Genomic DNA, 23,680 nt, shown 5'->3' with positions numbered 1-23,680 from the left:
ACACAGCAGCAGCAGCAGCAGCTGGGTTTTCCCCAAGCGTCTCCCCCCCTGCAGCGCTAGCAGACGACGCTTCTTCCTGGATCGTCTGCGCGGCGTTCATTTATGTCGTCTGCGCGTGGGTGTCGTCGATCGTGATTGCAGCGAGTGACGCGAGCCATCGATAATGGCGTTTCCTTTCTTCCTTTCTTGTATGTGCGGGCAATTATTAAGCTGTGCCTTTGGCTTTACGAGCGGGGTTCCCACGAGACCTATCGTTACGTCGATGAGCGCATCCAGTCTTCGGTCGCTTTGTGCGCGAGTATGAAACGTGGGCGATATGTCGCCGCTTCGCGTGGCTCTTCATTTACTGCTTAAGCTAACGCGTCTGTTTCGACGCTATTGATTGCAGCCCTTTAGTCGGGGCTAAGGGCTTGTTTGGGAAGCACACAAGCAGTGGCGAGGGGTTCGAGAATGTTTTTGTCAGGGCCCTGAAATCACTTTTGTGTGAACACCGCACGGCTCAAGTGACACTGAACACATACACTTGAGATGGCGAGTTCCCGAATAGTGAAGAAATACAAAACAAACGCATTTGTTCCTCCGTCTAATGAACGGCACCGCGGTTGGACGCCTCTTTATAGGTCTGCACGTTCCGTCTGCTTCTTCGACTGTATATTACAAGCCTTGGTTAAACATGATGAGGTCTCTAGTGTGAGGAGTGTTCAGTGACCAGCAACTTGGGAGGTGTATGGTAGAGTATTCTGCTTTAACCTTTACCACGCGGTGTTTCTTAGCGCGCACTCCATTGTTTCCTACTGTACTTTCATTTCGAACTCCTCAATTTCGACTTGAACTCCAATTTTGCACATAGCGGTATACCCAGCACCATTGCTAAAGCGTTACCGTGTGCCTTATCAAAACTGGGCTCGAAACTTCTTTTCGAAACTGCGCTACTGAAACATCGAAATGGCCACTGGCTGCTATTGTTTCGAATTTCTCATCGTCATCATCATCACCGTCACCATCATCATCATCATCATCGTCATCATCATCATCAGCCTGCGTACGCCCACTGCAGGGCAAAGGCCTCTCCCGTAGATGTGCAATTATCCCGGTCCTTTGTTAACTGCGACCTATTTTTCCCCGCAAACTTCTTGGTCTCATGTGCCCACCTAACTTTCTTCCGCCCCCTGCCACGCTTGCCTTCTCTAAGGATTCGCTTTGTTACCCGTAGTGACCAACGGTTATTTCTTGTATTTCTCGTTCATTACCAATTACCCAATCCCCAACTGACACCAAAGTGTGCGCGTAGCCGTATACCCACACAGTTATTGCTCACAGCGTTACCGTGAGCCTTAACGAAGCTGCGCTCGAAACTTCTTATCGAAACTGCGCTACCGAAACTCTATATCGAAAGCTATGCAATCTCCATGAGGGCCGACTGCGTCTACACCGTGACCCTGTTTGCGCGACGGCTGCCCGCCTTCAGCGAATAACGCCTACTGCTGCTTGTGTTTGCACTTTTCGCGTGTATATACGATCCCCACACGGACGCGCCTTTCGTAACTGAGCTCCCGCCAATATTTGGTTCCCGTTAATTCCGCCAACACGGCCGTCGTGATTTGAAGGAAAATTGCGTGGGCGAGTTTACGGCGCACGCCGCGTGCGTATACGCTGATGGGCAGCTCGTGGGGCATGCGCGCCACGCCTGGTTAGCCCTTCGACGGGACGCGCTATTGTGCGCCGCGGTCGTGACGCTGCTCTGTCCGTCATTCGTGGTGTGCCAGCTGCCGCTGCGTATCATGTGCCGCGTGCGCCGGGAAGTGACGGCCGCAGCAGGTGCGCTTGGCGCCGCGGAAGGCTCTCTGGTTGCCTAATAATAAAGGACCCGGCGGGATGGTGCATCCGCCAGCTAGGGTGGCCGTATATGGAAGCGAAATTCGGGGACTTATATAACTGTCGCGCGGCGCGTTTCGGCTGGCTGAACGAGAGCGTGGACGAGGTGGTGGTGTGCTGCGTCGACTTATCTACTCGCCCGTCATGCGGGCGACGAAGGGTCTCCGCCGGGTCTGGTTTCGGAAGGATGCCTCCCCCTTGCGGGACGCAGCCGCAAGTGAGTTTTTTTTGTGTGTGTGTGGTCTTGTGGACATGCACAGAGTGTGGGGGCGTATGTCTGTGTCTGTATGTATGCGAGTGCGTGCGTGCGCGGGTTCACGCACGCGCGCATTCTCGGTGTGTATTGTGTATGCCCATGGACGCCGCAATGCATTCTGCGCGTGCGTGGCAATAACCTGGAAAGCATCGTGTGTATACGACTTAATATCAAATCAAAGCAACTGAAATCAAATGTTTATTTTTCAACACAACGTTGGAGTTACGTCAGGCGAAAAGCAGTTGCATACTGCTTGAGGGTACCTGTAGACCCTTACAGACGGCAGCGTGTTTACAATAAGTCCTTCAAAAATGGCCTGCGCAACATATATATATATATATATATATATATATATATATATATATATATATATATATATATATATATATATGGCAAGTCTTGTATTCAACTCCTATAAATGATGAATGTCGAAGAAGCAAATTGGAGTATTGTCTGTCGACCAAACGAGAGAATAATCTGGGAATGCGGGTCTTTACGCTCCGTACTTGTCAAGCATTCAGATAGCCGGGCGGAGCCTGACTCCACAGGCAATCAAATAACGGTTCGCATTCGGCGCAGGATGGGATAGACGCCGCACGCTACTCTGCGTTTGCAACAAAACAAACCAACCATTAACAGATCGTAAGCAGTCTTGGGCGACCGGACGCAAAAATGTGTGGGTCAGGGAAGACTCACTTAATGTCACACTCTAGTTCCCTTATAAATTGCTTTAATAAGAGGGTTTTCACAAATTAAAATTACACTGATTACATAGCTTCTGCGAGACGTCTTCTCAGAATTGCACTGGTTTGTACAGTACCAGCGGGTTAATTCGGATCTCTAGTGAGTCAATAAAAAAATGTTCGAATTATCCGAATTTCGAATTATCGAATGAACGACAAAAACAACCCATTTGCAATTCTTTTATGCGCACCTTTACTTCGCGAAGAAGTCGGTGATGCTAGACAGATAGGGCGGCAAGAGCAAGTTTCGGGACGTGCGACAATCCGTGCAGAGCAAGAGTACTGCATGGAACATCATAGCAGAAATATTCCTGAACAGCGAGAGCATCGGCAGCTTCAGGAATCTTCAAAGCATCCGCAGCTACCGCGGCTGTTTGCAGTAGGGCTGTTTACTGGCCGCGATGTACGCTGGTATCCTCCCCAGCGCAAGGTGGAGCGAAGGACGGCGCGTGGCTGCTCACGTTTCGAGAGTCGTTGGTCCGAATTAAGCGGTGCGCCCGTAAACTTGCGTCGAAACAAGGACGGCCCGTGGCCGTAGGGCGATGTGCATTTTTGGAAGGAAGGACTAAGGACGCCGAATTATCCGAATTTCTGAATTAACGGGGGCCCAATCATCGAGGTTTTACTGTACATGGAGATGCCGCCTTTAAACGGGCTCGGTATGTAGCACAAGAGGGGCTGGAAGGGATGCGTATAGGCATTACACTGTTGTTCCCACTTACCGTATTTTCAAGCGTATAACCCGCACCAAAAATGCGAGAATTTCAGTGGCAAAGTAGGGGTGCGGATAATACGCGGGGCTTTTCCTTTAGTGCAGCTTCACGGCACTGCGCGTTATGCCGTGAAGATGACCTTGCGTACATCAGTGAGGACTGCGGCTCAAGTGATAGCTCTAGCGAGAGCAGTGACGCTTAGTGACTTGTGACTTTCGCCTTGCAGTATTGTACTTGCTAAATATACGCTTTTTCTGTCTACATAGTATGTGATGTGTTGCTTGAGCAGTAGCTTTGGTGCCGCCGTTCCTGTATCCAATGTGCGCGCAATACGCGAGGATTCTTTTTTAATTCTTTTCCAGCGGGCTGAAAGTGTGGGTGCGGATTATATGTAGGGGCGGTTATACGCGTGAAAATACGGTAACTGTGATTTTTTTCTCTTTCTACTGTAAAATATTATGTACGCAGAAACTTGTTCTTTCGTATACGTACGTGATTTATTGATATTTGATTTATCGATTGATTGATTATTTGATCGATCGATTGATTTATATACGCGTCGCGATATCGCGAGTCATGACTCGTTCTTAACAAACGCGGCTATGCCAGCGTAATCGAATCGCGGTCTCCCGTCACACAATCAATGAATTAATCAATCAATCAATTCATTGGCTCCCCTAGAAAGTGAGAATGGGCAAATAAAGCTGCTCCACTGCGGTTTCTGGAGTCTTGGGTCGGGCAGACAGTATTCCTCGTCCCGAAAATAGCTACTAACGGAGTTACGGCACTCCACGTCGCATACATTGCCGAAAGAGTAGAATGGAACGCGTCATATGATCGTTCGTCTTCTCAGGGGTGACAGTGATTCTGATGAATACGCGCATCACGTGCAAGAACACGGTATGTTATCGCCGATTCATGCAAAAGAGACGTTCAAATGTAAATGATTTGAGCAAAGTGGATGCAGAATGATCGAGCGAAACTAAGCAGGCCTCGCGCCACGTTTTGGAGGCACTGGAAATTGCCTCTCTCTCGAGCCGACAAGTTCCCGTCACGCGCAAACGACGACGCTTGCCACTCCATTCCAAACCTCTCCATTCGACCGCTTCTTCTTCCGATGGCGTGTAAGCATACGCGGCAGGAGGAGTCCTGTGCAAGGTCGCAGCAAAAAAGGTCGCCTGCGTGGGAGTCTCTCACCGGCGGGAAGACGCCACGCTGGCACTATCTGCTTTCTCCTTTTTTTTTTTTCTCCAGTCGTTTCCTGCAAGGTGCGTGTACACGGCGTACACGCGCCACTAATTGGTGTTCGCTGTATGCATACTCCGCGGTGCCACTCGGAGTACCAGCGCATCAGTTTTCTTGGCTGGCTATGCCGACAGCCAGAGACAGCCGCTGTCGATGCAACGCGATCGTATAACTCCCACGTACTGCCGACGCCACACGCTTGTCTACGTCTCTCCTTCGTTTTGTCTTATTGCTTCAGCAACAGATTGGGTACGTCGAAAAAAATTTCCCCTCCCTCCGTTCGTTTTCGCGTCGCTCTGTCAACACAGTAAGCGATAGAAGAGCTGAGAACGGCGGAGTGGGGAGCGAGTTGTCTTGACAACGCTGAAGACGGGGTTCCGCAGCTGCTCTGCCTCGACAGATCCCGTGACTCCCGCCGCCGCGTGCACGGGTTGCACAATCGAGTCTGAAGAACAAGGAGTGGGAATATGAGGGCGACGAAATGCCGATCCTGGTGGGCAACCAGAAGAGTGCCGGGCTCGAGGGAACATAGAGATGATTCTGCAACATTAGAGATAGAGATGAACATGGAGATGATGATGACAGAGAACACGGAGAGCTCTGAGCACGGTTCGTATACGTTGTACGAGGGACGAGCGCGAAACACCGCGTTGCAAGGAGTGCGCATCGGGCCGATCTTCAAGTTATTGAGAGCTTTTTTTAAAATTTATAAACATTACGCATTCATTAAACATTTTTTTTTCATTTCCAAAATTCATAAACAAAATTCATTAAATATTCTTCAGAAGTTCCCCCAATGATTCTCGAATAGAGAGAGAGAGAGAGAGAGAGAGAGAGAGAGAGAGAGAGAGAGAGAGAGAGAGAGAGAGAGAGAGAGAGAGAGAGAGAGAGAGAGAGAGAGAGAGAGAGAGAGAGAGAGAGAGAGAGAGAGAGAGAGAAGGAGAGAGAGAAGGCTCTTTAATAATTCTTTTTTTCGCATTATGGGTAGAGGTGTGCATAGCGTTTCGTATGGTTTCGCGGTCTCGATTAAACTTTGGCTGTATGTGTTGTCCACCGGTGGGAATCGAACACAGGCTGCAAAAAGCAAGGTGCACAGAGCACATACTCGCATACACATGCGTGACACGCAATCAGACGGAAAAAACAAACCGCACTCGCGCACACGTGTGTGTGTGTGCGTCGAATGAGTAATGGACACGCCAGAAAATTTTCCCAAGTTTCGCTGCAGGAACGGTACCACGTGAGCTACTGAGGGAGAGGGAGAGAGTGCGCGCTGAAGCAAGGCATTTGTTTCTGGAAAGTAATGGGTTCGGTCGGACAACGTGGGGTTTTTTACCGTGGCCTAAATTTCCCACTCCTGGGCACTTGTGTTTTGACGCTGTTATATAAAAAAGCTGGCTTTCGGTCGCTGCGTTGGGATTCAAACTGACAGCGCCAGCGCTCACGCTTTGCAGAACCAAAATTGATGTCAAGGGCCACACTTTTGCCATCGAGCGTGTCGTTGCACCGGTGGTAAGCACCGTCGCCGGTTTATGTTTCACACCCAAAGAACGGTAAGGAGAAGGGCGATGGAACAGGCGGACTGATGTCAGGCTGCGCGAAGCCTGTAGAGAATACCTCCAAGATCACACGACCTGCTCTTTCGAGCGAGAACGCAACCTCAACTTTTTAGTGAGGAAAATAAAGACGCACTATGAACGCGGTGCCAAATAAAATCACGACGCAACGTCAATCACATACCCAACAGCGGTCGCTGTCGATTCGCATCCCGCGGCTGTGATCACCCGCCAGTTTCCCTCAACAATGCGGCACTCATTTTATCGACTTTGTGGGTGGGCTTTACCTCATTACACGCGAGTGCACGGTGAAGCACGCTTGGGGGTTTGCGGCCACATCTTCGCGGAACCTGGGCAACACGCCCAGTACAGCTGCCGCTGTAAAAAGTACAGGCGTCTCGGAGCCGAAAATCGATCACGCCTACACAACACCTCCACCTATTGGCGGCCACTTGATCGAACTGAGTCGAGGCAGTTCCTCTCTGCACAGAATTAAGTGATTTCTTCCTTTGCCGAGTATGCACCCTCGTCGTGGGCTGGTTTCTAGGACAGATATTGTTACGTGGCGGAAGGACATAGCTGATAGGAACCATGGTAGATTATGACCGATCTGTTTGCAATATTTACAAGCGGTCATGACAGAGCCCGCGCAGACTTTGCACAACACACAGCTTCTTCGTCGTCCATAGTTGTTCAACACCACAGGTGTAAGCGCCCATGACCACTTCGTCGTGAAGAAAATATGGGGAAATTTTCGAGCTGATGGTGACCATTCTACAGTGAACTCAACGCATAGACAAAACGTAGTGCAATTTAGGGTTAATGTCCTCTTCCCTCGCTGTCCTCGATTAACTTTGAAACGGTTCTACAAGGTTACTAATGGTTACAGAATACGTTCTAGTGCATGTAGCAGCTAGGACTGTTCACATTCTCTTTGCTGCCAGTGCGAGGCGTTCCCTTAGTGATCAGGTTAATCTGTAAATCCTAATTGATCGCAATGATCACTGGCGCGACAGATGGGATGCTAATCTTAAAGGAGCCATGAAGAGAAAATACAACTTCGTTTAATTTGAAAGAACTAGGATTCAGTATCTCACTCAGCTCCATTACAGCCACAAAAGATGTTTTTTTAACGAAAAAAAAGCAAGAAGTATTTAAAAACTTTCAAATTTTGCGCCACGGTGACGTGTTATGAGCAAGAATGACGTCATACGGCCGACAATAAAACATAATTTTCAGTACGTTAACTGCACGTTAGCATTCAACTGATGCGGTAAAATGGAACTACAGGCCCCATTACAGACGTCCAGTCATGTGTCGTCACGACAGGTCAGTTAGGCGGCCGCCAATCGCACAAACAAGGTTCCGTGACGTCATAGAAAAGTTGCGGGAAATTGGCTAGGGGGTCGCGACTGCTTCACACGTTTTCTTCAATATCTCCGTTATTTGTTCGAAGATTGCGATGATATTGGTATCATTGTTATCAGGACTAAGCAGTCTTTCTAATAAACCCAACTTGTATTTTGTCTTCATGGCTCCTTTAACGTCACCGCGGACATTCCGCGGGGAATTCACTTGGCCGAAATGTCACGTCCAGTCGGCAGATTGAAAGCCACTACTTCCACGAAGTTTAATGCTACCTAACTGCCGTTCAACTCAGCCTAGCGCTATTTTTCACCCAACTTTTAAAAAAGGACGTATAGTATAACGACGTTACGCTGGGTGATTTTATGAAACCGTTTTGGTGTTTCTTTAAATTCGGTAAAATGTTTGTATGTGTGCGCTGTGGCTACTTTTCAATCTGGCAATGCCGCAGCCGTGTGCAAACAGACCCCTGGAAAACGGCGCCGCTTTCCCGTGTCGCCGGCGGGCAGTGTTTGGGGGGAGGAAAAGGCGACACCATCGGCGGCCGGACCACCCGCGTTGCCCGTACTACGTGGCCCGTGAACGTGCGGCCGTCCTTGTCCTTCGATGGTCCCTTCTCTACGTATATATATCGGCGCTCTCCTATCGATTTCGACATCTGTTTGAAGCTGCTGGCCTCGTTCGTACCCTTTTGCGAGATGCTTGTTGCCGTGGTGCCCCCCGTGACTTCGGGCTGCTGCTGCGTGGCCTCTCCGATGTGTGCGTGAGAGAGGTTACACGCCTGTTAATTTGTCTGTGGGTGCGTACTTCAACGCGCCAATACGCTCAAGGATGACAGGTAGCTCGGCGACTGCGGCGCTGGGAACCAGGTCGTCGGTTCGACTGTCTTTGCCTCAGTAATGACGTTCGATGTCGCGTCAAAACGCACTGCAGAAAGGCCAAATTTACGCAGTGGGTTTCACGAAACGATGATGATGATAAGCGAAGGCACATCAAGCACCTCAAGAAAAAATCGTGGGTCCATCGTGTCACGAAGCCGACGTCTATCCGAACGGGCCACACCGAAATGGTCGAAGCAGTTTGAATTTTGGACTTCGATTGAGGCTGCTTGGGAGATATCGTCGCCTTCTAACAATCTTTCTTAATCTTCACAAGGGGGCATTGATTATTTTTTCTGATGGAGGCAAACAATGGAGAAAATTCGTATACACAGTTTTTTTTTTTTTTCAGTTGTTTTCAAGCCTCGATTTCTTCTTTGGCCTCCGGAACGTAAGGTTCTCGTCCCTGAAGTCGCCGCACTCTGACCGCTCAGCAGGGAGCAGCTGTTCTGTTTCCAGCATATATAGCGCAGCGTGCGTGACCGGAATGCCACTTGCCTGTCTGCTCCCTGCAGCAGAGCGTAGAACACGACGGTCGTGCGCCTTGCATGCCCTGCTCGAAGCGAGCGAGCGCTGTGCATACGCGTAACTCGGTGTGACCAGCAGGGGAGTCGTGCTGCGAGGAAGGCACCACTTTCTTCGGCGACGCGTTCACGCTCCCAATCGTGTACGAACGGGGGGGTTCGTGTGAGAGCAAGGCCTCGTTCGACGACCGCTCGGGAGAGGTTTCGGGCACGTGTGTGCACGGGACGGGACCCCGTGACCTGCACTGCCCTTGCGTGTAAGCGTGAACCTATATGAACAGCGGGGTTGATTGCCGGTGGCCAGTCGTTGAGTTTGGCGCATAACGATGCGGCGCCGGGCCAACCTTGCTTAAAGTCAACCTTGCTTATATCGAAGCCCTTGGGACAGGACTGAACTTCGTTAAGATCGGTAACGATTTGCTCTTTTTGCAGTCAAATTTGAGCCGTGGAAAACTTCGGTTGAAAGCGATAATTCTAGCGAAAAGGAAGCCGTTTCGTTATAACTGTGTACATGTCTCAACTAAACACGTCACACACATAGTGTTTGAGTGTCGTGTTCTGAGCGCGCAGTATTCGAGTAAGACGAGCTCATTAAATTATTTCTGGCGAGAAAAGCATCCGGCCTACTCGCTAGTGCTTCATTGTTGTCGCGTCGCGTAGTCAGATTTTCTGCCTTAGTGTCTGAAGTCTTTTTCGTGTGCGGGGCGGTGCGTTTCGGAGGTCTGTGTAAAACCTCAAAGCTGCGTTGGTAGTTCGCTTTGCACGCATGCTGCGTCGGTGATGCTACAATTAACTACTGTGCTTGTTGGTATCCTGCATTTACCGGTCCTGCGTGGATACACACCCTGCTTTGTGTGTCTGACCTCGCGATCAGGGCGTCAGAACTCGAGAGAAATGGACAGCGCAATTGACGGCCCACTATTATTCCGGAGCTGGGAGTCGCAGAGGCCTGTAATCTGGATTTTCGGTGGGGCAGGGGGGAGGGGGGGGGAGGGGGGGGGGTGTTTGGTCTGTGTGTAGTAAACCCGCGTTATTGCGAATTGTTCAAAGTCCCAATTGCAGTGCTGGGGGAGCAGTAAATCGTCACCGCTTTTAACAAAGTACCCTTATAACGAAGTAACTTTCTAATCCCGATGACATCGTTATAACGAGTATACGGTTGCATTGGACGACTACAGGAGCGCGAAACGTGCTCTCTACTCTGCCTACGCTGCGCACATGTGGATGACCCCGTAACATATGAAAATCCCACCGCGCTGTTGCAGCCGCCGCTCGCTGCACTGGCCCCTTTAGAAAGTCAGTTGGGAGAATGGGACACATTTCGAGGCATAACTAAAACTTGCGTTCACTCGTTTTAAATTTTGTTTCTTATCAGATTGCAGTGAACCGTTTTTTTTTTCTCGAGCGAACAAATAATGCGCTAGGAAGTCAGTCTTGAGCCAATGCAATGGGCCGCGCAGTTAAATTTGGAGCGGTTTCTTTTTTTTAAGGCGTCACGACGCCCAACCCATCGCGCGGTCGTGAAGTTTCCCAAGAAGAAGAAAAAAAGCAACCGTTTCTTGACGTACGTCTTTGTCAAAACTTTTTAGGCCATAAAGTTCATCTTAAGCGCACAAAAAACACGCACACAAAAAACGGGGACCAGCGCTACTTCCAACGGAATTTTATGGAACCATGGTGAAATATATACCAGCGAAAAGACAAGGGATAGAGAAAAGGGCAAACCTCTCTATCTCTTGTCCTTTCTCTGGCATATATTCACCTTGGTTCAATAAAATTCGGTTGCAAGTAGCGCTGGTCCCCGTGTTTTGCGTGCGTGTTTTTGCGCGCTTAAGATGAACGTTGTGGAATACCAACTATCCCCAACGCACGTCGTTTCGCCACGGCAAAAATTCATAGGCCCTGAAGAATTCAAAATACGCGTTTACTTTAATAGCGAAGCCGAAATATTTTGTCAGACAGTTAGGAAAAGGGCCTTCATTTCTTACTGCCAAAAAGAATTTTGTCAAACTTGAACGTTACGCTTGCCCGCTGAAGCCCTTGTGGCTTAGGAACTTTAGTCTTGGCGTAGAAAATTTTGACAAAGACTGTACACTCACTGCCACCTCATCTCAAGCGAATTTAAATTGGCTGTGATACTTTTTTCCGCGCCTGCTACTTCTTGTCGACATCGAAGAGGCGCTTGGCGGAGTGAGTACAAACCGTGGTGTCGCGTAAAGTTTACACATCTCGTGTGTCGCAGTATGGACAGAGCCTGGGGAGTACAAGACACAAGATCCGAAGAACGGTGCACATATAATCGGCCTAATAATAATCAGAGATGTCCGGGGCAGCGGCGGCCCCCAGCACGATGTACAGAAGTCCTCCCGGGGTGCGCCGTGTTGCGTGACCACGGACGCTTCAACGGTCGACCACACACACACGGCCTGCCGCAGCACTGGCGTCGTTATTCGTGCTGGCGGCCGCAGATGCGCGTGGTGCGGCTGACCGTTGGTGTACCCACCCCCCTGAGGCGACGCGTGCGGCATCAGATGGCGTGCGAGCTGTATGGTCTTCGATCTGCCCGGTCGGCTGGCCCCACGTGGCCGCGATGTGGCAACGGTCGTTTGTCCCGTGGGAGACCGCCGAGCGGCTGCTCTGGCCGCGTGCACGCGCGTCTCGCTCGTACAATGGTGGACAGCCAGAGCAAAAGCGGCTGCCTCTCTATACGGGTCGCGAGGGTTCGTCCCTCGAGCGGCGCTGTTGCGATCCTGGCGTTGCGTGGTCTTTCTCTGCGCCTTTTATTTCCCCTGCCCTTTGTATGAGCTTTGTTCTGTCCGAGTCGAGTGAGGGGGCGAGTGAAGGGATAATTTAAACCTTGTCGCGCGTCGCAGTATATGTGCTCTGGGTCGAAGTACCGTGCCCCTTCGTGGCTATACTTAAAACGTTTAATAAACCGGAGAAAAGAAGGTGGACGCCTTCCGCCGCCGTTGCTCGGATTCCTTGCTGGGTCAATCTGCGCCGCTCCTGGAGCTGTGAGCCAAATCAACGCGCATTCCCAATGCGCCGCCGTGTGGAAAGAACAGGGGTGCAGTGTCGGGGGCACAGGAAGGCGAAGTCGGTGGTGGTGACAGGTGCTTGACAGTACGGGCAGTTATAAACGTGGATCGTGAGTAGCAGATGTGGGAGAGCGTATACTGTACCGGGTTGTAATTGGCCCCAGGTTTAGGATTCTTCGACAGAGAGGGTTAGGGGGGGGGGGGGGGGGGTACGGTTATATTTTTCCGCTCTCTTGACCTCTAACCAGCCGCAGAGCGAAAAAAATGAGACCGAGATTACAATACAACGCAATTACAAATTAATGCAGTGTGACAGTGTAAAGCCAATGCAGTGCGACAGTGTAAAGACAGTGTAAAGCCAGTGTAAAGCCAATTATCAGCTTGAGAAGTATGGAGTACGCGTGCACATTCACGTCGAAATTAGCATAAATTTGACTCTTAACTGCTGGACGCGGGTTCGATTCCCGGCCGTGGCGTCCGCCTTTCTGATGGAGGCGAAAAACATAAACGCCCGTGTGTACGAGATTTCGGCGCACGTTAAAGATTACCAGGTTGTCAAAATTAATCCGGAGCCCTCCACTGCGGTGTGCCTCATCGCCTGAGTAGAGTCGGCGTGTTAAACCGTACAATCAATCAATCGATCAATCAATCAATCAATCAATCAATCAATCAATCAATCAATCAATCAATCAATCAATCAGTGTATGTGGAGATGCTGTATGTATGGAGGGAAAGAGAGATAGAGTGCGCTAACTTCATAGAAGCCACAACACATTTTTGCACAGTACTGAATCACGTGCACTCATTTATTGAGGAACATTTCATTGCAGCGCCGATATCAGCGCGAGAAGCGACGCGCACCCTGTCGCTTTGACGCATAAAAGGGCCCGGGGTGCTCCATTCGACAGAATTTTCAAGGCCATACAGATGAGGCAGATGATGGCATTAGTCGTCACTAAACCAATCGAGCTCTCAACATCGTGTCCGTCAGCCGTTGACACATCACGTGTTTTATCGTTAGTAGTCTTACCAGAGTGCCGCGCTCAATTTGATTTTTCCATTTTGTAGAAGGCTTCTGTCGCCAAGGCCCCGTTTTTTTTCTGAGAAATGCATGCGGCGTGTGTCTTTGCGCGTCGACCGACCTGAAGACGCGGCTTGCAGCAGGGGCTCTTTTGAGAAACGCTGATCTTCGTTGCGCTCGAAAGGCATGCACGGGCTCCGCAAAGGGTCTAGTGCTATAGTAGGGCCGCAGAGAAGATGCGACGGCGGGCCACGTCGGGGCGGGGGTCGTAACAGGCTCCAGCCCACTGCAGGTTTTATTGGAACAAAGTCATTTCCAGTCCAGTCCAGCCTGCCGTCGCCGGTAGACCTTCACCAGTCAGTTATGTCGTGTTAAGTACTCTTGTTGTCCTAGCTGTTTTTCTCACTTTGTGTAATATCAGCGTATAGTTTGAAATGTGCACGTGTTAAACGTCAGCCAATGTCATCAGTAAATTAATCAAAGTTAACTGTAAAACTTCGTCGACGTCTCGACTTCGTCACTGCCGATCACCATGCTACCGCAGCGGCAGTTCTTGGTCAATTTTCGTCGTTACAAGAGCATCACAACAGACCTCACTGCAGCGTGCCGCATGTGCACGTGCAACATCGCCGCCGTTTCACGCACTGACTCGCACACCTACGTGACTATCCAAGTTTTTTTGTTTCATTTTTGTTTAGTGTGCACAATGTACGTTTTACATGTTATTTGTAACTTGTATTTGTCGTGTGTATGTGGTATTATTTCGTGCGACTCTGCCACTCCTGCCACTATGTCTGTCGTTGAGACAGCACTATCTGTAAATAATAAGCGAGCGCTGCGAACGTTGCTTTCGGCGCCGAAGCCGAGTGGAGGGGGCCGGCTCTCGAGTGCCCCGACGTCCGCTCGGAAACGGGTACGTGCAGGGCGCAGCCTCTGCGGCGCCCCACATGTTCGCAGTGGGCGCCCCGGAGGAGTGCGGCCCGTATTAACGCGTTCAGCCCTCGACACCGGAAGGTGTGTGCGCTGCGCTGGGCGCCGACGCGACCCGGCGAGGGTTTTTTTGATAAGGGGGGATCGTATGGCGCGGGTGTGACGCCGTATATAGATCAATATAGCGAGCGCCTCAACGCCCGTCTGTGCTCGCGTGGAAATTACGTGCACTCCGCGTACAAGCCAAGGGCTTATCGCGTGGTGACCCCGTTGGTTATGTTTCCTTCGCGGAATGATCGCCTCTCTTATCACGCGTTGGCCTTGACATTCTCTCGCCAGTGCCGCTCTACTTTTATACGTCGCCGACTCGGATTGCTGCGCACACGAATTCCCACGCCTGCACAAGCTCCGTCGAAGTACTGACGATTATTTGAAGGTTGCCGTTACACTGTTGTTATCGCAATCAGATCCGGGCGGGGGCGCCGAGCTGTAACTATGTAACCAACGTTGCAGCGTTGCATCAAGTTGCATGATTAAAGAACAAAAAAAGATCTGATTCGTCGTGCCACGAACATCACAGCTTCTTTTGTTCTTAGTAGCGTAGCATTTCCAACCATAGCACCACCGGCTCCTTCACGATCAGGGATAGTTCGATTCCCTGCCGCGGCAGCCGCTTTTCTGATGGTGACGAAAAGCAAAAACGCCTTTGTGCACAAATATTTCGGCGCACATTAAAGATCCCCAGGTGGTCAAAATTAGTCAGGAACCCTCCACTACGGCGCGCTTCATCGCCTGCGTTGCGTCGGGGCGTTAAAACCTACAATCAATCAATCAATGATCGGGGACAGTCGTGCGCTTCTTATAGAGGCTTTGAAAACGACGTGCGTCGCGTGTTATTTGAAAGATCTCCCCTTTGACATATCGCTTAACGTGATTGAGTGAAAAACAAAAACACAAATACCGCGTTTCCAATTTGCGGCTACGTGACGTCAGCAGTGGCGTCATTATGATGGAAGTAACAAGAAACAAGGGTAATCAGCGCGTCAACGCTGTGCTATACGCGTTCAGGCGATATACACTGAAACGAAACCATGAAGCAGCACTATAGTATATACACTCGGACAATTTTAACAGCGAAGCTCTTTAGCAAACCGTAATTTTTCGTGTCCGCAGTTCGAAATACGTAGAAATTGCCGAGCGCGCGCACGTTAGCGCGGGCCTCGCGGCGACCGCCCGGCAGTAATAAAACCGAGAAAATGCTTAGCGCTCGGGCGTGCGTGCAAGTTTGCAAGTCAAGCATACCCATTTGGGAAATTGGCCAAGATTGGAAAGTATGCGCCGTAATCGTGGCAGCGCTTGCTCGAAACGAAGACAGGTCATAGCGTACGCCCCTAATGTCCAATGGTTATAACTTAAAAAAAAAAAAGGAAAAAATCTCACCATTATAGCTACAATGCTGGAGTAAAGGTCGTTGCGGCAGCGAAGAAGCAAATCGGCTGCAATCTTATAAGCTTAAACTTTCACGATGGTCGTGAAGGTTGCGTACAGCTTCGCTACCTTCAAGTGTTACGGTTCAGTGTGACCGTCCTTCATTTTTATTGGCGGTAGCTTTTGTGAGATGCCGCGAGTCGCACGCAGTTAGTCTCCGTGACGTCGTATATACGGCTGGTGCGAGAAAGTATCCGGGGAGTCGCCGCTGTTTCGCTTCTTTTATTACCTTGCCTGAGTGTGAGAGGTTTGCGTTAAAACTGTCATGACACTTTTTCTTGCGCGGCTGTCTTTCGAAAGAACCAAACTTGTAGACGTTAACGTATCCATGGTCTGCGAGTTCTGAGAATGGTCGGAATTCTGCGGAGTTCTCAACGTGTCACTTCTCCGAGTTCCTTCGGCTTTGGCCGAAGCGGAATCTGGAAAGCCCATGCGGCCCAAGCTAATGCAGCTTGCTCCATTTCGCTGCCTGTATTCGCCGGTATGTGTTTTTCCGTATACCGAAATGCACTTGTCAGAATAGACTGCGTATTTTGAGAAACTTCGCAGCGTCAACGGGTGCAGTTTGGAGGATGCTTTTTTTTTTTTTTTTTCAACGGAAGCGTGTTCGCATTTTAGGATATTGGGCATATACAAAGCAGTCATCGTTCTTGGAATACACTCCGTAGGCGCAAGCGGCACTTCCTTCGAGTGAACACATTAAACGCTGTTTGACGAACGGCTGTTTCTGTACAGCGTGGCCGGTGCTGGGAAATCTTTCCTCCAACTTGTGCGCGCTGACCGTGGCAACGTTTCTTGATTGTATAGTGGCATCGGTGGTGTAATTGTCGTGACAAACAACAAAGGCTAGAAATTTGTCTTTCTCTTTTCTGCGAAGGGTTGTGATACGCAATACTTAGGTCCATTGTTTAAATCCCCGCTCTGCAGCTTGTTGGTAAATTTAATTCAAGAGCCGGGTGCGCCGGGGCATGGGGATGACTTCCTGGTTCGCCCGTTTTCTGTCGTGCAAAATTCAGGGTGGTCTTCTTGGAGCTGGGACATTTGCCTCGCGGACGGGCAAGTTCCCTCTCCGTATATACGCTAAAATTTAGCTTGGGAGAAGGAACTGGCAAACCAATCGGCGGACGGATGTCCGCCTGAATCACATGAGCGTTCTTCGCCCGAAACAAACACACCAAGTCGGAACTGAACTGTCTCAAGGGGACGCTGGCTCCAAGTCTTAGAATCGTCGGCGTAAACTACACTAAGCCGTTGGTATCACGAAATCGCTTTATTCGAAATTTCTCTCTATTCGGAGTGTTTCATTGCCCCCGTTGTAGCGAATTCGAAGCAAACCATATCCGTTCTTTCCACGAAATATCGCTTATAACGAAGTCAGTTTGAGGGAATTCCCGTTATAACGTAATCGTTTTATTCGAAATGTCGCGTTATTTGCAGTGTTTTATGGTCTCAAGTGCAGAGCTTTGAGAGCAAAGCATCTCCGCTTTTAAGGAGTTGTCGCTTATAACGAATTTGCCCATTTCCTCTCCCGATGACTTCATTATAGCGAGTGTTTAATTCGTGTAGCTTTTACGCGTTGCCAGCGCCTCATAGTTGCCTACAAGACCGCCGTTCTCTTTGCCTCCTTGTACGTACATGCACGCGCTTTTTGCCCGCTGATGTACACGATTCGATCCGATGTGGGTCAATCGGACGTGGTGCTGGCACCACGGTGGGGGGTCGCGCGTCGAGCGACAACTCAGCGGAGCAAGTCGTTGACGTTTTTCCCACTTTCGCGTGGCTTCTCGTGCACCCGCGTGGGAGCCCTGCCGTGCGCTCGGCCCGGTTTGATACGACACACTGGAGGTGCAGCTCTCTCTCCCTCTCGACCTGCTCTTCTTGCGCCGACCACCGGTCGAGCCGCAACGGCCGATTGCGTAACGGGGTCCGATCCGTTCGCCATGCCGTCACCGCGCATGCGCCGGAGAGGATATGCTGCATCGGTGATTTAACGACGGCGCTCTCGTTGCCTGCTCGCATTGGTATATGCGCGAGGAAGGTAGGGTAGTGTGTTGCATAATTATGACGGCCGGACTCTCGTCGTGCGTGACGGCCACAGCGCTCCGCCATGGGAAAAACCGCGGGCATCACGAGCGGTGGAGGATTATAATGCCCCCGCTTTTCTTTTTTTTTCCTTCCTCACGTGTCGCTCTCGACGATCGATGCGATGGCTGCGTCTTCGTCCTGTTTGTTTTGTGAGCGTGGCACGTATAACGATGGATTAAGTAAGTCATTTGCGTGGGTTTTTATTGCGTGCTAGCTGTTACTCACAGTGCATCGAAACGTCGCGAGGAGGCCATTATCGTCCGTCGTGTTGGTGTAATCAGTGAATCAGTCATACCGCGGCGTGTGACCCATATATCTTGCTCAAAAAGGAAAGAAAAAAAGCCTCCAATTTACCCTACAAAAGTATTTGGAAAGCGAGGCCAAACGAGTGCGTGGCGCAAAGAACGACTGACTATAGCCTACTCTGTAGTTGATTAGGTCAATTTGACTCTAAACGACTGCACTTATATCTTATCAGACAAATGTGGAGCTGTCCTTTTATGGTGGCCTTGTGATACACTATACCTATAGGAGCCGTGGCTTCACGTTACTTGTATTAAAACTTAGACTGGTAGTAGGCTATCACGTTTGCTTAGATAAAACTTGCCGAGGTTAAGTGGTATTTAGAGTAGTCCAAACTTGCTCAATTGGTTTCGGGGATAGTTCCGATAAAGCGTGAGCCGTTTTCTGTAAGCATGTTCCTCCCGCAGAGGCGCGTGCATATCGACGGAGGGCCGGGATTCCGCAGCGTTTACAACGTTGTGGCGAAGAAGCTAGTGATGTGAATGGTGGTCGGGACCAATTTCAGTACGAAATTTCTTCTCCAACATTAGTTTGAGAGGTATACGGAGCATTCGCGGGGAAGTTGGCTTTGCCGCTAAGGACTATCCTGCGGGTAAACACGATTGAACTATTTAGGGGTAGCGGTATGTTACTTCGCTGTAGACTCCGTCGGAATGTTGGTAACAAAATGTCACGTCCCAAACTCGTTTGCTAGTCTCGTTTCTTAATCGTACCTGCCGGGGTAGCGAACCGTCCAAGGCTACGAAGAGCGTCGAGAACTGTTGAAATGTTCCGAGCTGCTGAACATGAAATCGCGGTGTTTGTTGGTACTTACTGTGTGCTTATTCGTTTTTTTTTTCCGTAATCCTCGCTTGTACCACAGGTCTACCTAGAGCCACTAGACGAAGCTTATTTAGTGGCTCTAGGTCTACCTATCCCACTATCAAACCTCAGTTCTGCCTCTATAGTGAGCCACAAAGCTGTGTATGTGCGTCCGCGTGCGCGGGTATATATGTGTTTGTTTATTTATCCATCCGGGAACGTAATGAAGCTTGCACGGAAAATAGCTTGCAAACGTGTATCTGACATTTCAGTAAATCTCGGTGCTTTTTCAAAGTGTCTCCCACTTTTCGCTCATCCCATTTGTCTACTCTATTTTTGCGAGTTTACTTTGCCTTCAGGCTATGGGTGTGTCTACCTCTATATACATGTGCAGTTTCTTTACCAAGCTATAGGAAGGTGCGTGGGGTAAATTCTTCCCGGCAACCCTTCGAGAACCTGACATAATAGCCTGCAGCTTCGGAGTAAGGGTGGCGCCTGGCCACTTTTCGCCACAAAAGGAGACCCGAAACGTCCACTGCTTCGTGACCGATAAGCGACCAACGCGCGAGTCAGGGTGGCCCCCTTCACCGGAACGTGCCCATTTGCATGTATACGCATGCAAATACCTCGCCTTCTCTTCGGGTTTCCCGAAGGCGCGAGCAAACGCTCCGAGCAACGCGTTACCCAGTTCGGGTTGCACTGCTGCGTTCGACCCACCCGCGACGCGCGCGTGCCCCGGTCGCCTCCGGAGGTTCCTGATTAAACGCGCACACCCACACGCCGCGTATACGGTAGCGGCCCACAACGCGGCTTGTTGCTTGTGTCGCGCGCAACCGGATCCTTAATGGATCAGCGCCACACACTCATTTGGCTCGTTTACTTTCCGCGCGCCTCCGTGCTGGTACATTATCTGCTCGTTTCGCTTCTCGCTAATGTGCGTGGGGCCGTGCGTTTGTGGGTGAGCCCTCTGTAGCCGTGTTTTGTTTGCGGTGTTTTGAGACAGCATGAACGCGATGTCTAGTCATGTGGGTCAGGCAGTGCCGGTGGCGTAAAACTGATTATTTTTAGAATCCGCACTGCCGGCGACAGAACTGGAGGATCCAGTTATGGCTTATGGATGTTAGTAGCTGGCAAGCTTGTGCAACACATTTGACGCTGAGGCGTCTTCGAGGTATACGCTGCGGCAGTTACGAACTCGAGCAATGGTATTTGCGGCCAGGCACTGGAAAGATAACGCTAGATAACGGAAAACTCCTTCTCGCATGCAGCACCCCGCTGAGAGGTCGTTATTCCTACCTTCCCTTTCTTATCTACTCCTCATCCCAGGAGTGGGCTAAGGCAAACAAATTCTGGGACTCCCCCTTCTCCAGTACCCGCTTTCGGTATCTGACACTGCGGGCTACGCGAATTGTCCAATTTCAACAAAAAACGTCGCGTTCCGAGATTGGAGAAGAAATCAAGCAGCGCGGCCAGGCAAACGAACGCATCTGGAAAATTCCTGCTTACGGCTGCGGAGAATTAAAAAAAAAAAAAAGCAGCGCTGGGCCGTCTATAGTTCGATATGTCTGCTTATATTCCTCCCGAAAAAATGTCTCCGCAGCGTTGCACTGTGTAGAGTAGTAAGCAGACTTCGAAGAGACTCTGCGCCAGTCTTGGCCCCTGTAAAGCAGGCCTTCCCGACATCGTGTACTGCAGTGAAGCTGACTCAAAAAAAAAAAAAAAAAGTTATCTTGCACGTTTCGTCGCATACACCCAGGACCCAGGGACACTGAACTCAGCGACAAGCGATATATGCCCACGCATTCTCACATCACAAGACAAAGCTTAGATGCGCGCGTAGTTTTTTTTTTTTTCTTTCTACGTGGCTGTCAGCTTCAAGAGACATATTTTCTATTTTCTTGTGTTCGTCAATTTGTAGCGCTAAAACCATGTCGCAAGTTCCCACCAACTCGCCTAGCAGCAAGTCCTTTTCTAAAGCAAGTAGCGTGTGCTAGAGCAATGCGTAGCTAGTTCCATAAGAAGTAGGTCTGCGCTAGGCATGTCCCATGACTTTGTTTGCCAGTAATAAGCGTGCGTGTCCGTCGCCGGTATCACGGCGCATCTGAGGCCTGGCGCAGGTCTAAAAAATTACGAAGTAGGACCAGTGTTAGAGCCGTCCTTGCGGCTAATTGTCGTACAATTTGTTTCCGGATAGTTGTGGCAAAACAACGGTTACGGCCGCTTTCTGTAACATTACTCCCTCCGTTGGCGGCCGTACATTGACGGCAGACGAGAATTCTGTAACGTTTACAACTTCAGTGGGAACTAAAGAAATGTCACGAGTAAATGAAAATTCGGCATAATGGTACAGTCGGCTTAGCGGCTAATTGTCGTACAATGTGTTTCGGCATAGTTTCGGTAACACAATAGTGAGAGCCGTTCTCTCTAATCATGCTCCCTCTGTGTGTGGCCATGCTTCCCTGTGCAACAGGCAATGTGGGAAAGCCTACTAGCAAAGCCCAACTTACTGCGATCCCCTAGAAGGTCGGCTTCGCATCTAAACACTAATGCATTGCTAGGAAGACATGATTTCTATATCAATATAAGCCGTCTTGTATCAAAATTTGAAGGCCCTAGGACCTGCTTTTTATTTATTGTTGCATTTTTTTTTCTATACTGGGAAGCGTGTTTAGCACGGCGCAGAAACCAGCTCCAGAAACAGCGTGACACGATACCAGGAGAGGCTGTCGTCAGAACAGTCTCTGCTGGTGCAGTGCTTTTGCCAGTTGAGAAGTTCTGAGCGATCGAATAAACTCGGGCCCTTTGATTCTGAAGCGGGAGCCATAACCACTCTCGGGTTTTTTGCCTTTTTCGGGAGCCATAACGTCGGGTTTTTTGCCTTTTTGCATTGTATTGGTTGGAGCCTAATTAAATCTCAGTTCACTCTCGGCTGCAAGTCATATAATTGAGGTTTCTTGGCATGCCTATCGCGGATTCGACGCCGCCACATCCTGTAAATGCATTTTACAAGCAAAATACGAGTACGCATAAACACTTCTCATGGGCGGGGAAGAAATTACTGATGTCCGGCCGACTGAACGCCACCGAGTGTTTTGCGCTGCGAGTGATGTTTTCGACTCTCGCTGTGGGCTAGATCTTGGAGTTTTACGATTAAATTTGGGCTGGTTACTCTTTGGAGTTTCCACGTTAGCGTGATGGCTGTAGAGCGGAATCGTTTGAACGATATTGCTGAGAATTGTACTGCCACGCGGAGAGGTCTGTTGTGCCGCCAGATGAGGCCAGTGCGGCGTGCCTCTGCGCATGCCCACATGTTTGCTAGCAGCAAGCCTTTTCGTGTTTTATTAATCAGAAGCACTCGGTATGAACGGAAGGGGTCCCAGTCACGTGGGTTTAGGAGCCGTTTCACTACTACGATGGTTTTGAACGATAGGAGTATTGTGAATGACGTGACATCCGCGTCCATCCTCAGTGCGCTTTGGAGACTGTTCCAGGAAAAGGTGGCAGTCCTGCAGTTTTCAAGGCAGCGATCCATTGTCTCCGGGCGTGAAACGATCGGCGTGGGCGGCGGCTGTCGATCTTCTCTCGTTCCAGTGCGTCTCTCGTTTCCCGCCTCCTTCTACGCCTTGCAGGTGTTACATTGTTCGCGCCTCTTCGGATTGCACGCTTCTCGCCGTGTTTCTGCCACGTGCGTTTGACGTTCGCGTATGGGGCCTGTGCTGCGGGACAACCTTTTTCTTTCCGCTTGAGCGACGGTTACTGGGGTTTTTTTTTTTTTGTCTTTTTTTTTTCGCGGCGTATTTGTCGTTTATACTTTATCGTTGTTGAGAGCTGCATCGCCAGTTCGTCTCGCCCACGTATCGCTGACATTATCGTGTCGTCGATGTCTGCTCAAGTGTTCCCAAGTATTCTGAGATTTCGCAAGGAGACGTTCGACAGTTTCCCCTTCTTGCAGGCTCGTTTCAGCCTTGGTGGGGATTCGTGCACGTCTATTTACGACGCTCTTGTTTCTTCGATATTAGAGAGTTTTAGCATAGCGGCTCCCGTACGCTACGCTAAGGTTAGCGGGTAGCGGGACCGGACTGCGCATGCGCGCGCGGGGAGTGCGAGGAGGTTGCCCCTCAGCGGAGGGAAAGAGAGGGCATAGCGAAGGCAGGCCGCGCGGAACTAATCCACCCCACCGTGACGAATTTGCTCTCCCCAGTCGCGCCCCGCTACCCGCCGCCGTAGCGTTAGCGGACGGAGCACGCTATGCTAAAACTCTCTATTTTCCCATTCCTCCGCACTGCTCCGCATACGTTCCGCGCCTGCACCAGGACGTCGTCAGTAGAGTATGACGGTTGCTCAACCAGCTGTTAAAACGTCCCCCTTTAATTTACACACTGGTACGGTCCCTGTTAAAGTGACCAGGAAAATGATGCCAGTTTTAACGCGAACTTTCAGCAATTAGTATTGTAATTAAGGAACAATGTAAAGCACTCAGTCCTTATGACGTCACTGGGTGTGCGTTTGACGGCCGCCGACAAAAGCCACTGCCAAAAAACGTGATTATGCGATTCTATTGTACCAAATTTTATGTTAACGTGCTTTTAACATGCTTGCAACTAGTAATACCTCCATTGCGTCACTGTTTGTTTTTCTTATACATGTGGATTATTCATTAGAAGTTAACAGAATTGGTGTCCCTATTATCGGGACACAGCGTTGTTTCAAGTGAACCAAACTTGTATTTGTCTTCGCGTCCTTTTAAGTGGAAATATAACGACATTCCTGGTAAGATCTTCGCGGAAATGACTTCCGTCGACTCGTCCTCCAGTACGCCGGCGAAAAACAAAAGGGAGTGAACTTCGACCTGCACCTTG

General features: G+C 50.0%; 1 protein-coding gene across 7 annotated transcripts in view; it reads left to right on the top strand.

Annotated features, from left to right (window-relative positions):
- LOC144149517 (echinoderm microtubule-associated protein-like 2) overlaps window positions 1-23,680 on the top strand; it is a 170,782-nt gene that overhangs the window by 84,155 nt on the left and 62,947 nt on the right. The window contains exon 1 of one of the 7 annotated variants that reach the window (XM_077681123.1): window positions 1,969-2,092. The exons of the other annotated variants lie outside the window; for them this stretch is intronic. Within the exon in view, the coding sequence (XP_077537249.1) occupies window positions 2,020-2,092 (73 nt within the window). The 5' untranslated portion in view covers window positions 1,969-2,019. Of the gene's footprint in view, window positions 1-1,968; window positions 2,093-23,680 lie in introns of those variants that run through there. 7 annotated transcript variants of the gene reach the window in all.

Source organism: Haemaphysalis longicornis, unplaced genomic scaffold (assembly GCF_048455015.1).
Source record: "Haemaphysalis longicornis isolate Haplotype H1 unplaced genomic scaffold, Haemaphysalis longicornis Haplotype H1 scaffold_8, whole genome shotgun sequence".
NCBI lineage: Eukaryota > Metazoa > Arthropoda > Arachnida > Ixodida > Ixodidae > Haemaphysalis > Haemaphysalis longicornis.
This window is presented reverse-complemented; position numbering and strand designations above follow the sequence as displayed.